This window comes from Hemibagrus wyckioides, linkage group LG17, assembly GCF_019097595.1.
Source record: "Hemibagrus wyckioides isolate EC202008001 linkage group LG17, SWU_Hwy_1.0, whole genome shotgun sequence".
Lineage (NCBI taxonomy): Eukaryota > Metazoa > Chordata > Actinopteri > Siluriformes > Bagridae > Hemibagrus > Hemibagrus wyckioides.
Window position 1 is genome coordinate 9,455,168 of NC_080726.1, and position 16,435 is coordinate 9,471,602.

At 39.6% G+C, this 16,435-nt stretch overlaps 2 protein-coding genes across 3 annotated transcripts; one reads left to right on the top strand and one right to left on the bottom strand.

The window, feature by feature from the left end:
* The first annotated feature begins 485 nt into the window (after window positions 1-485).
* tspan13a (tetraspanin 13a) lies at window positions 486-3,848 on the top strand. The gene is made up of 6 exons (XM_058413449.1): window positions 486-664; window positions 1,237-1,404; window positions 1,584-1,664; window positions 1,771-1,884; window positions 2,525-2,635; window positions 2,801-3,848. The coding sequence occupies exons 1-6, from the start codon at window positions 602-604 to the stop codon at window positions 2,873-2,875; spliced, it is 612 nt and encodes a 203-aa protein (XP_058269432.1). The 5' UTR covers window positions 486-601; the 3' UTR covers window positions 2,876-3,848.
* A 302-nt stretch (window positions 3,849-4,150) lies between these two features.
* On the bottom strand, window positions 4,151-16,370 carry bag6 (BCL2 associated athanogene 6). Of its 2 annotated transcripts, none has more exons than XM_058413447.1 (25): window positions 16,163-16,370; window positions 15,602-15,718; window positions 14,232-14,349; window positions 13,180-13,409; window positions 12,909-12,980; window positions 12,704-12,826; window positions 12,392-12,576; window positions 12,132-12,261; window positions 11,622-11,825; window positions 11,169-11,289; window positions 10,886-10,945; window positions 10,261-10,751; window positions 10,049-10,133; window positions 9,548-9,939; window positions 8,951-9,227; window positions 8,443-8,612; window positions 8,265-8,318; window positions 8,057-8,159; window positions 7,381-7,505; window positions 7,154-7,288; window positions 6,818-6,865; window positions 6,546-6,710; window positions 6,349-6,456; window positions 6,102-6,248; window positions 4,151-5,794 (listed from the first exon to the last, which is right to left on the bottom strand). In XM_058413447.1, the coding sequence occupies exons 2-25, from the start codon at window positions 15,683-15,685 to the stop codon at window positions 5,699-5,701; spliced, it is 3,723 nt and encodes a 1,240-aa protein (XP_058269430.1). In that variant the 5' UTR covers window positions 15,686-15,718; window positions 16,163-16,370; the 3' UTR covers window positions 4,151-5,698. The 2 variants fall into 2 exon arrangements, with proteins under 2 accessions (XP_058269430.1, XP_058269429.1); XM_058413446.1 differs by having other exon boundaries at window positions 11,070-11,289.
* Between the last annotated feature and the right edge of the window lie 65 nt (window positions 16,371-16,435).

The window sequence follows — 16,435 nt, forward strand, 5'->3', positions numbered from 1 at the left end:
TAGATAGATAGATAGATAGATAGATAGATAGATAGATTTCTAATGAATTACACATTAAGACTGCAGAATCGTTTTAGTGCATTTTCTAATTAAAAACCTCATCAATTTTTTGCTGGCTTTAGTTCAATCCAACTTACAAATCATCTTAAACTTATATGGTTATCCCATTTTGTGTGATACAATCTGGCAACCCTGGTAGAAACCCTTTAAATTCAGTAATACAGTGTAGTTAGCTAGTTATTAAGCCGTGTCATTAGTAAGCTGGTTAGATAATTGACTCCACACTAAATAATAAGAAATGAATAAGAAGTAGGGATTTTTTATTTTCTAAATCTAACACATGAACACTGTAGCCTTTAGTTTTATTAATAAAGTCACTTCTATTGACAATGATTGACAGCCAGCCCCGCCCACACGCGCTACACCTTTTTGGACTAGGTTCATTTTCACAAAGTTGAGGAAGTGATTAATCACCAGGCTTAGTCTGCGCATGCGCGTCATTAGGAACGCGCAGTAACTTACCTTTCACTCTTCACCTTTCTCTTCTTACTTTGGAGAAACCGCACGAGCTCCACGGGAATAGCAGAAATAAAGCTTTAAAATGGCGTGTGGCGGATTTGTTTGCTCGAAATTCACTCTTTGCGCGTTGAACATTCTTTATGTGGTGAGTATTAAGTGCGCAAATGGCAGGCTTTTCTGGAAAAGATGTGTTGCTTGTGTATCAGGTGCGATTTTGTATTAAATCGGTCGTGTAGTAGGTGCGTGATAATGGACTTCATACGTGTCTGCGATCGATGATCTTTAGACCATCTACTGTAATGTTTTTATGATTATTGTTATTTATGATAGCCTATGCCTTCATGCCTATTTAATGTACTCATTTTAAAGATTCAAATAAGTAATAATAAAATGTTATTGCTTAATTAAGTTATTTTATGCCATACTCCAGTTCTTACAGCCATCTTTCCATTTTTGGATATTATTAAATATATTATATATATATATATATATATTATATATATATTATATATATATATTTAATAATATATTATAATATTATTAAATTATATATTAAAAAATAAAACAAATCATCTGCTTATTTGTGCTGTATTTTTTGTGCATTATAATAATAATAGTCTCACCAGATGCATTTCAATGTATTGACGTTAATCTGACATTATTATTATTAATAATAATAATAATAATAATAATAAGTGTCTTTGTTACCCTATACAGGTGGTGAGTTTGATGTTAATAGCAGGGGCAGCCTGGGGAAAATGGGTCGACCTGGTGTCCAGCTTCCGTGTGGTCGCTGCCATCATCGCAGTGGGTGTCTTTCTCTTCCTCGTAGCAATGATGGGTCTGTGTGGAGCCATGAAGCATCACCAAGTCCTCTTGTTCTTTGTATCCTTCAAAATCTGCTCATTTACTCAACCTGACTGTCTCCATCTTCTATCACACATCCTTGGTTTCTAATTTCTGCTTACTGAATATTAAAAGAAATGGTATCCATTTCTGCTAACTAAATATCGTCCGGTTTATTTGTTCAGTTTTTACGTGTGAATATTCTTAACTTTATTCAGTACATGTTCATTCTTCTCCTGCTGTTCATTGTGCAGTTCTCAGTGTCATGTGCGAGCCTGGCTATCAATAATGAACAACAGGTAAACAGACAGCTGCATTACTTCTTCTGTATATGTTTCTCCAGATGCTTTGGTGTTCGACTGGTTTAGTTCCACATCCTTGGTATTACGGTCTCTTTTTCTGCAGAAATCACTCCTGGAGATCGGCTGGAATAAGTCTGAGACGTTGCGGAGCAAACTGCAGACATCACTGGACTGTTGTAATTTTGCTGAAGTTAACTACAACACATCATGTGAAGCTGTAAGTTTAGCTTGGTGAGGATGTAGTCGCTTAGTGGTTAAGGTGTTAGACTAAGGTAAGGCAAGTCCAACCTAAACATAAGGCTGCGAGTTTGAATACTAGTCCACCAAGCTGACACCTCTGGGCTCCTGAGCAGGGCCTTTAACCCTCAGTTGTATAAATTGTGATAAAGTGTAAGTCACTCATGCCAGAAAACTTTTAAAAGAAAATGAGGAAACTGCTACCAAAACATGCATCAAGTATCCTTTTACATCCTGTAATTATTGACATTGTTGGATATTGGGGCCTAAAATGTTATTTTAAATGGAATATGTTTTAGTGGCATATACCTACACAGACACACATTGTATCAAATGATCATCAGTGACAATGTAGAGTGACGTGGATTAATCTGGCGTGAACTGCTGATTATTTCCCAAAAAGAGACGTTTAGAAGTACTACCATAGACGTACCGTAGTATAAGTACCATAGACGTTAACAGTTTTATTTCTTAACAAATGCTAAATTTGACCCGTTTACACTTCTGTTCAATGTTGTGACACAAGATAACTCCTGGCATCGCTTACATTACAGCAGACGTTCGCTCGCTAGCTTTTTCACACTACTGATTTATTATTATTTGTCTCCCTTTACCTACAGCAATGTCACAGTGCTCACAATTGTGAGTCATGTTCAGTAAAAATTCTGGCGTATGCTGATGATGTGCTGCACTTCGTGGGAGGAACGGGTTTGTTCTTTAGTTTCACAGAGGTGAGTCACGGCATTTCTCAGTTATTCTGTGTCAATGGCCTTTCCAGTACCGGGTTTTACTTTACTTCCTTACTAATGAATTGAGATATTAAGAGAGTAGGACTGTATAGCACCTGGTGGAAATCTAAATGCGTTTAATTTTATGTTTTATGTTTTCCATTTCAGATTCTGGGTGTTTGGCTAACATACAGATACAGGAATCTAAAAGACCCTCGTTTAAATCCTCGTGCTTTCCTTTAACCCTCTGTGTTGCAAAATCGCATCAAACCACTTCCGGCCTGAATAAGTTGCCGTATGTATCCTGCCAATAATGCCAGTTGATGTGTATATACCTGTAAATAAATTTAGGCAACAAGGGTTCTTCTTTTCAGTTCATACACCACGGTTAACATAATCACAGAGCACTGAATAATATCTTAAAATAGTCATATCAATATGGAATCTGGTTTCGATTATTTGGCTAGAAACATTTACAAAAGTAAGGACACATTTGGGGAAACGTGTGTTAGTACAAATTAAGCAAATAATGTTAGACACACTGTACAAAGCTGATGAGACACTAGGCGTAAGAAAGGAGGTGTTAAACTGGACCGACTTGATAAACCAGTGAAACACTAACTGATAATAAACACTAGTAATAAGGTGTAGTAATAAAAGACCCGACTTGTCTTTACGAAGCCTAAAGCATTTTATCTTTTGTGATAAATGAAAGATGAAACTGCTCATTAGCTTTACTGAATGTTCACTGGGCTGAATTAGCACAGGTATTCGACCTCAGCCCAAAGACACACCGTCAGTGGCCCACGTGGTTGCACTCTGAACAGGACGTGAGCAGGAACTGCTACGTCATTTATTTAGACATGGCTGAGAACTTACTCAACCAAGATAAAGACAGAAGATTGCTGAACCTGTCAGTGCTCTGAATGAAGTAATGTTTATTATCATCATGAAGGAGGAAATGTTTTGTTGTAGGCAGAGCTAAAGGAATGTCTGATAGGCTGTGGGGGAATAAAACTCACATGATTAATTATAGTCGTGACGCACGAATGTCGTCACCACCGCTGTTTAATATACGTGAACTTTCTGTAGCAGGTTGCTTTTAAAATGTGTGTAATAGTCATTATGGGAAGACTTCGTTGTTTACCTGTACAGTATTATACTGAATATAGTGGACATAGAAACCAAAGAATAAACCAAATTTATTCTTCAGTTACATTGTGTTTATCTGTCACTTCTGAATTATACTCATTTTGAACAATGACTCTTCTGACTAATTATTTGTTATCTCACTAATTTGTCTTATCTAACTTCAGCTCTATAATATATCAGAGACTTAAAATGATTTTTCTTCACACTTTTACCTCTTTTTATTTGTATTTTTACCAGCAGCAATGCTCAAACCATTATAGTAAAACTATACTGTATACAATTTAACATTTATTAGACATACACTCTATGGCCAAAACTATGTGGACACCTGACTATCACTCATATTTTAACACATTGTACAGGAAGTCCTTGTATGCTGTAGCCACAATTGAGGTTGAACTCGAGAAGCCTGTACAAAGCTAACCTGACCTAAACCCTACTGATCACCTTTTGGAATGATCTGACCGTGTTTCTGTGGCTGAATGATCATAAAAACCTTATAGGCATGCTCCAAAGTCTACTGAAAAGGGAACATATGGGTGTGATAGCCAGGTGCCCACTTAATTTTGGCCATATTGTGTGTGTGTGTGTGTGTCAGGCTTCAGATTGGCAAACGAATAGCAAATTTATGCTTACTTTGCAAAGCCATTTAATTTTTGTCATTTCACATAATGTCAAAATTCAATAGCTTTTTCTTTTCTGAATGACACAGCAGGCAAGCTGAAATTGTAACGAGAGAGAGAGAGAATTGGGGAGGTGTGTGTGTGTGTGTGTGTTGGGGTACAATTCCAGTGTTACAGATTCTACATTTGAACTGATCTTGTCTTCATATCAGCGAGAATATACATCTTCTGTCTGAATGTTGGTCTAAAAGATATAGAACTGTTTTTCATGGTGATGAGTTTCTGTTAAAGGCTCAATACATTTAACAAACTCTAAGACTGTTAAAGACTTGCGCTAGAAAATTATACATATATTAGAAAAACTCAGTAACACAGTAATTACAGATTCAGTAGATTTGGTATAAACAGTTTACTAAGGTAAAGCATGTGCGATGGCTGGGACATGTTTGAATCAGCCCTTTACAGACTACAGCGATCAGATGGATGCATGTTTAAGTATCTGAAACAGAGAATATTAAGAATAAAGAATGAACTCTTCGTCTGAATTTATCCTCTCAGCCTTATCGAGGACATTAAATACAAAATAAAATAAGTTAAAGATATAATGGGGTTTTAATACATCTCATTAATTAATGGACATACTGCTTCTATATAGAATTAATAAATTTAGACGTTACTAGTGACTTTAATAGTTTTTTTATTCCTTGTGCGCTCAACTTCAGGGTTACCGTTTATATGAAATGACGTTTGTAGCAATATCGCTTTTTTTAATACTTCATGAGATTAAACAAGGTATGCTTAAATACCAGTAAAAGTTATGCTCAGTATTATTAAATTATAGTTTAGAAACATACACTGATCATGATCTTGGCACAAGAAGAAGGTGAGGACTAATGTGCGGAAAATGTCGAAATATTTTTAATTAGCTTCGTGCCATTGCAGGATCTACGAAATGCACCTGTCGTGACACTGCCTTGCCTCAGGAGTCACAGCTGGCATATACACTGTGACATGGTTTACATTATCTTTGTCATTCTCCTTGTTTTTGTCCAACTTCCAGCTGTGCATGATTTTCACGAAGAGGAGCAAAACACTCATAGACCCGGTCTTGGATAATCCATGATGCAGTCTTGTCTAAATAATTTAATACTAGAGTCGTAGGCAATAAGACGGTGTAAAATCTTCGGAGAATTGTAGATCTTGTTTAAACTGAAATAATTAAAAAAGAAATATGAAAGAGCATACACATGCAGCGGAGGAAGGAGGGCCATGGTACAGACATGTATGCTGGTTATGAGTCTGGTGAGAACATCGTATGAGTGTTGGGAAATCTTCTAGAGCTGAAATTGGGGTCTTCTCTTACTCGTTGTTTGATGTCATTTTTCATCTGAGAATGTAAAGAGTAAACAGATGCTAAAAATTAATGGGTCTGTGACAAGCATGGAAATACTTGGTGGAGTCATTATGAATCAACATTTATTCCAGCGCATGAAATTTTAATAAAAGGCAAACCCATCTGATTTTAGCAAGACGTTTTTTATTTTGCTAAAAAGAAAAAAGGTCTGATTTTTGCATTTGCTAAACAATAAAAAAACACTCATGCATGGGTTTACTGTTTAAACTAAAGATGCAACAAAGCTCTACAGACAGTGCTAATCTACCATGACTAGTAGATCCACTACGATGTACTGTACCTGTTGTAGGTATGCCTCCTGAAGTTCTGGTCTCTCAAGGTCTTCCTGTAAGGCACTGGGTGATGTGACAGGTGTGACACCAACTGATCTTGCTGCTTGGCTCACTGCCTCAGAAAGTGTGAGTCTGGGGCCATCACTCTGTGCTGTCTGTTGTACACATACAAACATGCATTATTTTTAGGCACTTTAAAACATCGGCGAAGTTTTATAGTACGATTATGAAATTAGAGGGGGGGAGATGTGTAACCTTTCTGCGCTTTGCAGGCATCCCTTGCAGATATGCATCAGATAGAGGAGGTTGGGCCTTCATTTTCCGCTGGCTGTTTATATCCTGTCTGATAATGGGCACCCACTCCTGCAAGAGAATGAGAAGAAGCATTTGTTAATGCTTTTTACCACACAAACAGTATAGAGAATGCATAAAGAGCAGAATGGAGAGCTTACAGGAGGTAAGGCAGCTGCCCAAGCCTCAGCTTCTTCTCCAGGTTCCTCTCCACCTGCTGCTTCCCCTGTCTCTCCAGCTGAACCTCCAACTGCCCCGTCCTCCTGTGAGCTTACCATTGCCTCCTCTGCTGTGGTAGCTGGAGTGGGAGACAGTGTTTCATCCATCTGAAGATGGGACAGAGGTTAGAGTTCATAATTATAGAGCGTACATTGATCATATTGTACAATTCTGAAATGCCAACAAGTTCACTATTGGTATAAAATATGTGTACCTCCATCGGATGACTCTCTGACTCATGTGCCTCTCTTGCCTCTTCACCCTTGATATGAAATTTCACAAAAATCAAACAGTGCTTAATCAATGGTGCATAGTTTTTTTTTTTCCTTATGAAATTTTATATTACTACAGTCATATGGTCAAATATTGCGCTATAAATTCTAATAATGTTGTAAAACTGCAATGTATTATATTTAAACGACTTTAATTTTATTTGGTAACCTATAAAGGGTATCCCATTTACACAGAGGTCCTGATGCTTCAGGATATCAAGATTGCGATCATGTACAAATACAAATGTTTGTGTGTATTGACGTTATAAGACACTCACTTGAGTGTGGACAACATAATGCAGGATTTGATCCTCCGTGACCGGGATATGTTCCAAAATGACCTGCAGTCTCATCGTCATCATACTGGTCAACCAGCTCACTATACTAGGGTTCACCTCTGCAGACATGGTCCTCTGGAGAAATAAAGAGATGGGTGGATTTTAGTACATATCGATTTGCAAATTAAACTGAAAGGAATATAATGATCGTGACTTTGAGTACTGACGATGCGGTTATTGATGACTGCTGTAAGGGCGCCTTGCTCTCCTCTCAGGCAGTAAAGATTGAGGGCCAGACACTCGAACAGTGCACGGTTACACAGCTGCAGCAAGCGTGGTCCAAACGTGTGATCTAAAAACAGGATAAACATAACCAACACATCAGCAAATATATTTTAGATTATACATCCCATCAAAAGATCATGTTTCTTATCTGGAACATTCAAGGTTAAGGCTAAGATTTTATACGGGTGTTTATACTTTATACTCGAGTTCGAATCCAGGTCTGCCAGAGATCCTTTTTCGGCCCTCAAGCAAGTCCATAACCCTCAACTGCTCTGTTTTCTGCTTGGATTATATTCTGCCCTAAAAATCACTTTGGATAAAAGCATCTGCTGAATCAAAAAGTCTATACACACACTACACTAAATATTTTGGTTTAAGCCTAGGTTGAGCAACGTCAATGTGGATGTCGGCTCTGTGGACAAGCAGAACGAGCATTTCTCATCATCTTGTGTAGATAATTTATTCAGAGTTTTTACTTGTATCTAACAGACCTCACTACAGTCTAGACAGAGTAGAGATATGCCAATTTATCTCAGCCGACTTTAATGTGAATTGGCTTTGTTTAAAATTCCAGACATAAACTGTATAAATAATGTAGATAAGTGTTTCTGGACATGCCTGTGCATTGCAGAATGTGTGTAGCAATGTCTATAAGCTGCTGTCTAAGAAATGATCGGTTTGTCTGGGTGATGTCCACTCCATCCCGTACTGTAACGGATGACTGAGAGACACAGAGTGACAGATATAAGAATAAAAGACATACACAATATTATTATATACTATTGTCATTTTCCAAAGAACACTTCAAGTGGTTTGAATCACTTACAAAACTCTCTGTGATGTATTCATCTAGTTCCCCGATTAGATTATCAGCAGCTGCCTTTGGTTTAAAAAAGGAAAATAAAAATTAAAAAATGAGATGGAAGAAGCATACTGACAAAGATCACCATCATATATTGATTTGAAATGAATGGTGCTTAGATGAAATACACAGTGCTACATACTGCTATGTTGGCTTCAGAGGGTTCTCTTCCCTGCAGATAGTGTTCTGAGAAGAATTGGGCTAGCTGGGGCTGGATACGGCTCAGTGGCTGAGACTGACCGTGGAGCAGCAGCACCATGTCCACCATAGAGAAGTTCTGGCACACAAGGGTCAACAGGTCGCCAAAGAAACCTACATATACACACATGCAGACAGTTTAGTTTATATAAAAGAAATACTCAAGTCTTGTATTGATGTACGCTGATTCCAAATGGATAAGAGAAACTCTCAGGGAATTTGCACACCTGAATACACACCTAATTGAGATTATACCAATTATTGAATAAAATATGATATTAAAAGTCAATATTTCAGATGTCATTACACAGACATTGTGCAGGATTATTAGGAAACACCTTGGTATTAGTATTAGTAAAAACCTTGATATAACAGAATATACATGAAAAAATACTTATAATAGGCACTTGAAACAGTGTGAGAAGCAAACAGTTAGCTGGACAAACTCTCACCCATGGCTTCTCCTGTACTCGGGGTGAAAATGTTGCTGGTCTGGGAGAGTCTCTGAATGAACTGAGCAATGCTCTCAGTGTTGCTGTGTGGGGCACCTAAGGAGCCCATCATAGTGGAAAGGACCCCCTGCACTATCCCAGTGAACAGCTCTGTGTTCATGACTTCTTCAGATGCAGCACCTCCTGCAGCCTCTGACTGTGGTTCAGCAGTTGGAGGAGTAGGAGTGGGGCCTGATGGTTGAGCTGTAGGGGGCTGAACATGGCTCTGTTGTGAAGCCTGACAAAGAGGTACACATAAATTGCCATACAGAAGCATAAATGCACGTTTTAATATTTGGTCCATGATAACAGATCACATAACAGAATAGGTTTTGCAATGGAAGCTCAATAGCCAGGGTGCTGTGCTTGTGACTAAAACAGTTTGGGTCCCAATACTTAAAATAAATACATTATAAATGGTATGGTGTATGTGTCCCCTTTAGGTTAAGAGTTCCCAGTTATGGAAATCACAGTATGATGTGGTTAATCAAAAATCATCAGGGAACACCCACTCACACCTATTTTTAGGCAAATATGTTTACCGAACTGCTTTCTGACCTGTATGAAGTCAGTGACTCCTTGAATAAAGGCAGGTATTCCTGGCATTGTCACAGTAACAGAAGGATTTGCTCCTGGAGCCTGGCCAGCAGCAGCGACCCCTCCTAGGACAGAGCCTAGAAGCTGGTCCAAGTTGCCCACAAGGGGAGGCCCTTGTGCAGGTGTGGGGGAAGGTCCAGGCTGGGGAGCACTGCTTGCAGTGGTGCTTGTGGAGTGTGTGGGTCCTGAGGCACTGGTGGTAGGTACTGATGTTGGGGTAAAGGATGAGGATGAGGATGAGGAAGATGATGAGGAGGAAGAAGAGGTGGAAAATGTGAATGTGTGTGAGGATGATGATGAGGAGGAGGAGGAGGAAGAGGAGGAAGAGGAAGAGGAGGTAGTGGCCTCAGTGGCTGTTAAAAAAAAAAAAAAAAAAAAAAAAAAGAAGTAGTATTATTTCATACTGCAAATGGTGCCGGTATTCAGTTTATTCTGAAAGATGCGTGCATAGTGTAAACATACGCATCTGGCCTGAAACCCCTGTCAAGAGCTGTCCCATCATTCCACTAATCATTTGATTAATAGCAGCTGGATTCATTGGTGTAGCCTGCAAGAGAGAAAGAAATGTACATAGAAAGAATTTAACTGAGGCATACAAACTATGTACTCCTCTTTGGTGGTAACTACATGTTTGTAACTGTTTGCTATGATTCACTGAATGTTAAGGTGCTAACCTGGCCTTGATGCTGGCCCATCATAGGAGGAACAGCAGTTCGCACATTGATGGTTGTTCCTCTGGTGGTAAAGGAAGGATTTGCCATGCGGTTAGGAAAGGAAGGCATGGTGAATACAAACCTAGCTTGATGTGGGTGAGGGGGAAAGGGAGGGGGAGTAGGGCCTGTACCCGCTGGGGTAGGGCCTGAACTGGCAGGGGCAGGACCTGTACTGGCAGGAGTGGGGCCTGTACTACTAGGGGTGGGGCCTGTACCGGTAGGGGTGGGTCCTGTACTGGCAGGGGCAGGGCCTGTACTGGCAGGGGCAGGGCCTGTACCGGCAGGTGTGGAGCCTGTACCAGCAGGGGCAGAGCCTGTACTGCCAGTGTTTGGGGTATGTTGACCAGCAGCAGCAGCAGCATTTGCCATGGCCATAGCTTGTTGAGTAACTTGATTTACAATCGCTTGCATAAATTCTGGAGGTAAGCCAGGTATCTGTATAGGAGTGGAACCTAAGATAGAAATACATAGAAACATAACGATCATAAGAAAAACATTATAAGCTGTTTTATTTGAAAACAACCCTTATTATGACTGCAGGCTAAATTAAAAACACGCAGCTATGAGAAAAGTGTTCATATCCTACCAGGCTGTCCAGTACCAGCAGCATTCTGCTGTCCAGTGGGCTGGGCATTGCTTCCATTATCTGAAACACAAAATTAGATATATATTTTAAAGTTGCACATGTGTGTGTTTTTGTGGTTAATGCATGTGCAGGCATGCACAAATGTGCATATACACCTACATGCCCACTCACACGAAAGACCCACCATCAATGTTAATCTGCATCATCACCACTGGCTCCATAGTTTGATGGCTTATTCGTATGACTCTGGGCCCTGGCTGTCCAGTCTGTTGATTGGCCATACCTGGCTGTGGGGTGGGCGTTTGTCCCTGGCCTGGTTGTTCTGATTGTTCAGCAGGTTGAGGCTGACTTTCAGCTGCTGGTCTGCCATTAGTTGACATAGTCACTGTGGTCCCCAAATTAACCTATAAGAATAAATCAAATAACAAATTATGCTCACACTACATATCAAGGTTTCTCCAGGTATAAAAACACATTTTCTTTTTATATCTGAATGAACATTTTTACTACTGACTATCTCAAAGATACACATATGAGATCTGCACATGTAAGCGTAAATTAAATAAATGAATATACAGTACTATTATGCTATGGTAGTGACATAGAAGCAACTCAAAAACAGATTTCAAACTGCAGCACTTAGTGTTTAATTCATTTAACTCTCTCAGTGGCTATTAGAATTCTGGAAAGGCTTTGGCTCTTGTTTAGAAAATAATGTGCAAACACCAAGTCTTACCTGTATGGGCATGTGATGCATGCCACCTGGTGGCAGAACAGAGGAAGTGTAGTGAGACATGGGCCGGATCACATGCAGGTGACGAGGAGGCGCACTCGACAGATTACAGCGTAGATCACTCAGGGCAACCAGAGCATTCCCTAAGAGCCGAAGAGCTTCTCCCACCAGATTTAGAACATGCTGGTCCTCCTCTCTCTCCTGTGTCTGTATCGTGTCAAACCATTTCTCTCATTTAATTGATGAAATAAGCAAGACTATTATACAAGAAGTGAAAAATATTCTTTTAGCACTTATGCAGTAATACTGAAAACTAATAGTAATATGATAACTGATAATGATTTAATTATAATGATAATTGTTTTATATTTTTAGGATGACGTTTAATACTGCTGTAAGCTCAACCACCATTTTCTGCATATATAATAAAACAAATTCACTGAATAATGCAATCTAATGATCAAAAAAGTATTGTAATTGTATACTGGATGGTCACAATAGTCACTTGCATACATTATTGTTATAATCAGCAGTGGTGGCTGCCTCCAGGATGGAGTGAGCTCTTTGGATGAATGGTTGAAGCCTCTCTTCTACTCTTCTTAGCTCTCCTAACATCTCGACCAGTTCCGCAGGGCTCGGGTGGCTGATGGGAACGTGAAGACACAATTTAAACAACATAAATGAGTTGGTATTATTTCTCGCACCTCACATCTACAAAATATTGTGATAAATTATATGACAATACAATTGACAGTTTCAGCGTCTATCCTTACTTGGGGCCTGAAGGAGGAGGAGGAGGAGGTGCATTGTCAGTCTGAGTGGAGGTAGAGGATGATGGAGGTGAGCTGTGTGGAGGAGGGGACGTGTCCATGGGCTGCACGGGAGGAGATGGTGTAGAGGTGGATGAAGAAGGTGGAGGAGCAGAATTCTGAGCTGAAGAACCATCCATGGGCTCTCCCTACAATCACAGTCAAAGTCCAGATATAGAGTGAGTAAAGGAGTTAACAGTCTTTTAATATCTAGTCCATAATACAAAAAAGGAAAATATTCCTTCTCTAAATGCGATGTGAAATGTTCCTCAGTACCTCCAGTCTCTGAATCAGGGCAATGGTGTCTCGCAGCAAATTTTCAGCCAGGAGTAGCCGCAGCCTGGGTTCACTTTGCAGTGTCTGATCCATATCAACATTCACATTCACTGAGCCATTGTTCTAGCAGTGAAAGATACACATATTATGTGTAATACTTTGAAAGGAGACTTAAAGGTTTTAAATGACTAAATGACACTCGTACCCCATTACTGCTGCTGACTCGCGTATTCCGAACGCCCTCCCCGAGGCCCGCCATTATCTGCTGGATAGACATCTGAGGAAATACAGATGCAAATGAAATTAAAATTCCAATTGTAATTACATTTCAGCCGCTAAAACGTCTACAGTTAAACTGGCTATTTTTCTCAGATTATATAAAGATGGTAATTCTAGTGTGTATAACATATTGCGTATTATATACAAAGACACTGACATCTTTACGTTTGACTAATAAAAAAAGCCTATGTCCATGCCTGAATCTGCTGAGGGTCCATCACATTCACTGGGAGATTAACGGTACCAAGCATCACATAGCTATTAGCATTGCGATCATGTGTGGCTCCGTGAGGCATGGCCTGAGGAGTTGTGGTGTTTCCGGTCTGTGAGGCTCCTGAAGTCCCAGGTACTCCTCCTGAGCCTGATCCTGCCTGAGTCGTCTGGGGTGGGGCTCGCTCCACCAGGTGAATGACTTTACCATTTACATCTGCGAACAGGAAAAGGAAACATTGAACAGAAGGAACAGTGACCTGCTAGTTTCAGTGCATCCCATTAAAAAATACATCTTAAAAACAATATTATTGTTCTGCATATTATCAAAATGCTCATTAGTAAATAAACAACTAGTTAGGTGTGCTCTGGAAGATAAGAAGAGTTTAAAAAACAAGTGCATCCAATATTGCATATCAGTATGACTCATAGTTGCATCAATCACTGATAAATAACTAATATATATATATATATATATATATATATATATATATATATATATATATATATATATATATATATATATATATAAAACAAAAATGCACAATATGGCCAAAGGTTTGTGGACACTTGACCATCACACCCTTATGTTGGTCTTCAACAAACTGTTGCCACAAAACTGGAAGCATACAAACGTATAGAACGTCTTGGTATTCTGTAGCAGTAAAAATTTCTCACCATTGGATCTAAGAGTTTTGAACCTGTTACATCATGACAATGCCCCTGTGCACGGTAGTAGTGAGATTTATAATGGCATAGCTTGCCTGAACACCACTGGGATGAACTGGAATGCCAACTGCACCCCAAAGTGATAACCCAAATACTGCTATAAAAGTCATAAAGTAGTGATAATACCACTGATATCTCAAAAGTGTACTGTGAGAGAATTCTAATATAATCGTCATCATAGCCCTAGGTAGATGTCTGCCAAGTTTGGTTCATTCTTGATGTCAACCTCTGGGACACCCCTTAAGGACAAACTGTAGAAAACAACCAGTTCTAAATAGGCCTGTTGAAGCAAACATCTGAATGAACTCACTGTATTCTGCCAGAGTTTTCTCATCCTGAAGCACTCGTCCCTGGTAGATCAGCCTCTGTTTGTCAACAGGTATTCCCACTGAGGGAGATATATGCTCTTTAAACTCCTTCACAGTGATCTGGGGAGTAAAAAAAAGTGTCACTCAAGTTGTTTAACACATATAACACATGTAAATATCAGGAAATTAAAACTGAAATTCTGATCCATCAACTCATATTCATTTCGAAGCCAAGTTTTCAGTGTATAGCAAAGCCATTCGAATAATTTAGCAAGTTAATTAAACTCAATTTACATTACATTTTTTGGCACACGGTGGACGCCCTTATCCAGAGCCCTCATCTCATTTTGTACAACTGAGCAATTGAGGAGCTGCTCAGGGGGCCAGCTGTGGAAGTTTGGAGGGATTTAAACTCACAACCATCCTGATCAGGAGACCAATGCCTTAACCACTAAGATAACACATCTCCCCAATTTGCCAAGATTTATCTATCTACTCATACTTGAGTTCCCGAGGTTTCCCAGTCAAACTGACTTACTTATGATAAGACAAAAATAAATACAATACTTTTGCTGACACTGTGATTTTTACCACAGCAGCTGTATAAAAAATCACACACCTTGCTTCATGGATCCCTGGAGAAATCTCTAGTTTAGAGTACAATCTATTTTCTGTATTCAGTGTCTGTCACTATACACCGATCAGGCATAACATTATGAGCACTGTCAGGTGAAGTGAATAACACCGATTATCACCTCATCATGACACCTGTTAGTGGGTGGGATATATTAGGCAGCAAGTGAACATTTTGTCCTCAAAGTCGGTGTGTTAGAAGCAGGAAAAATGGGCAAGCGTAAGGATTTGAGCGAGTTTGACGAAGGGACAAATTGTGATGGCTAGACGACTGGATCAGAGCATCTCCAAAACTGCAGTGCTTGTGGGGTGTTCCCGGTCTGCAGTGGTCAGTATCTATCAAAAGTAGTCCAAGGAAGTAACAGTGGTGAACCGAAGACAGGGTCATATGCGGCCAAGGCTCAGTGATGCACGTGGCCAGTGTGATCCGATCCAACAGATGAGCTACTGTTACTCAAATTGCTGAAGAAGTTAATGCTGGTTCTGATAGAAAGGGGTCAGTACACACAGTGCATGATGGCTCAGGGCTGTTTTAGTAGCGTAAGGGGGACCAACACAATATTAGGCAGGTGGGCATAATGTTATGCCTGATCGGTGTATCACTTGTACCCTTGTCAAATATTGAATATCAGCATTAACGTTACCTCTCTCTGTGATGAGACGAATGACAGTAAAGCCTACTCGACTTCACACCTTTCGATAAAACACTCTTAGGGAAAAATAATAGCAGTGAACTCACCTGAGCTCTCACAGTATAGCTCCTGCTCTGAGAGTCCAGAGTTTTCACAGTGACATCTATCATATTATTTTCTTGCTCCTCCATGGTGCTCCCAGCCACAAAAAAAACAACAGGAAACTAGATATAGAAAATATATTAAATCATTAGCAACAACTATGGGCACACACTGGAGTTCACTTCCTGACGTGAAACAGCTGGGAGCGAATACAGCTGTTGAGTAATGAGTTGTGGCAGAACATTAGCCATCTTTCCAGAGGTTTCTTGAACTTTCCGCCCACTAACTTAGCTATTATTTAGCATACATGCCTAAAGTTAGCTATAACAGCTAACTGTACAGTGCTTAGCTAGTTTGCTACAAAGCTAACTAGGACAATTGCTGTGCTACTAAATTAGCTAAACTGTTACCTCCACGTGCGGCTCCCAATACAGCAGATCACTACTTATATAATAATATTAATAATAATAATAATCAGCCCTGGAAATGACCGTGACCGTTAAAAATACCAAGCAAAAGAAGCTAGCTAGCTAAGTGCTAAGCTAGGTTAACTAGCATGCTCCTACCTTAGAAAGTCTGTTATATCACTGTCGGATCGTGGTTGTTATGTTGACTCTACTTTTTATCAACCTATCTAATTAACGCTGTATGTTTTTGATAGCGTTTTTTACCATGACAGTATTGCTAACGTTAGATTTCGGATAGCTAGCTAAGTTGCGTAGCTAGCTAACAGATACTAGCCTGCATCGAAAGGACTGAACGTAGGCCACGCCCATTTCCGGTTACGGCTTTTTAACTGGCTACGTGCCCAAACCTATTCTACTGTACTGACTAGATAT